General features: G+C 36.9%; 1 protein-coding gene across 1 annotated transcript; it reads right to left on the reverse strand.

Moving 5' to 3' along the window:
- Nucleotides 1-436: 436 nt before the first annotated feature.
- Nucleotides 437-1,387, reverse strand: LOC144516003 (olfactory receptor 11A1-like). The gene has a single exon (XM_078247260.1). It carries the CDS (start codon nt 1,385-1,387, stop codon nt 437-439), a length of 951 nt encoding a protein of 316 aa, XP_078103386.1.
- Between the last annotated feature and the right edge of the window lie 343 nt (nt 1,388-1,730).

Here is a 1,730-nt window from a genome sequence, read left to right on the forward strand (position 1 = left end):
AAAAAGGAGCAGAGCTGTTATCCTAATGGTATACACTAGCAATGAAGGAGGCCATCAAGCCAAAGATGTTATTTTAGTTTTTTTTGGCCCAAAGGATTCCCGAAGCAGCAGACATGTGTCGGGAGGCCAGAAGGAATGCAGATTCTAGTGTGACATTCCAGGTGTGGGGTAAGTTTAGGCCATGGAGAGGGACTTTCAGTCAGCCTCGAACAGTTTCTGCCAAAACATCCAACAACTTGTGAATGTAAAGCAAGTTGTAGGTCCAGGCTGCTTTCAACATGCAGGAGAACTGCTGATCAGAAGTGAGGATATAGTCGGATGGTGGCAGCAACACTTAGGACCTCCTGAAGCCATTGTCATCTTTAGAAGGGGGATAGCTGGAGGACTAAGGGGAAGTCTGGTCAATAATAATTTACTGATTCTTTTGTTATTATATCTACTTAGTATCTCTGCGACAGACAAACATCTTATACCGGAGGACATGTTTACATGTATTCCGTATTTTTGACATTTGCAATCCAAACATGACAGGATTCAAAAGTGGCTGTATGATGAGAAAATACAGTGAAAAAATGATGCGAAACACACTGGGTACACTGGTCATATCAAATCTACTCTGAAGTATTTCAAAGCAGCAGCCAAAAGAAAAGTTTAGGAGTGAAGCGAGGTGAGGTGTGCAGGTACTGACAGCTTTCTGTCTCGTCTGTTTGGAACCAGAAAAACACACTTTAAGGATCTTCATGTAAGAGAAAATGATTAAAATCAAAGGGAGCAATATGGAGAAAGAAGTGGCAAAAAGACCATAAATGTTATTCACGTTGACGTCGGAACAGGCCAACTTAGCAACAAGGTAGTTATGACAATACAAACTGTTTATAATGTTTCCACAGAGAGTCAAACGGATGTTTAAGGATAAAGTAATTAAGAATTTCACAAAAGAGTACAACCATATCACAATAATTAAGATAACCACCTTGTTAGTTGTCATACGTGTGTGATATTGTAGAGGATAACAGATAGCAAGATATCTGTCATAAGACATGATTGATAAGTTACTAAACTCTACGCTTCCATAAGTATACAAACAGAAAATCTGCAGGAAACAGAAGGGAGCAGAAACAGTGTGAATGTCAGAGAGGATCTGAACCAGAAGGAATGGAAACAACCCTGTACTACCATACAGTCCATTTACAAACAGGCTGACCAGAAAAAGGTACATAGGTTCATGTAAGATTCTGTTAATACAGATAACCACAATCAGAGATGTGTTGGTAACAATAATAATAATGTATAACATAGCAGTGAACATAAAAAACAAGTATTTTAAAGTCCCCACATTTAAATAAGGGCTAAGAATAAAGTAAGATGAAGTTGAATTTACCATCATTCTTGTTTTAGGTGAGAAAACTCAATCATAAAAAGAGGTTTGCTTCTGATTGCTTCATATGTTTTAACCCAAAATGACTAATTTGTTGTAAATGAAGACAGTGCTCTGAATAACTCAGGTATTATTTTCAGTCTTCTGAGCTTTGCATTGACAACACTGCTTCGCGGTTGTTTTTCATCTGAAATGATCACAAGCAGAAAAAGCTTACCATTTACTCCACAGTCTCATTAAATGTATTAATACATTTAAATAGATTTTCTTTAAAGGAAACAGAACTATTTACGCTACACACAGCTTAACATTTGCCCAAAAATATATAATAACAAGTTGAATAAATTTTTTT

Source organism: Sander vitreus, chromosome 3, assembly GCF_031162955.1.
Source record: "Sander vitreus isolate 19-12246 chromosome 3, sanVit1, whole genome shotgun sequence".
NCBI lineage: Eukaryota > Metazoa > Chordata > Actinopteri > Perciformes > Percidae > Sander > Sander vitreus.

Excerpts from the sequence above, each read along its gene's own strand:
- LOC144516003 (XM_078247260.1), bottom strand. The coding sequence starts at position 1,387 with ATGATGGTAAATTCAACTTCATCTTACTTTATTCTTAGCCCTTATTTA.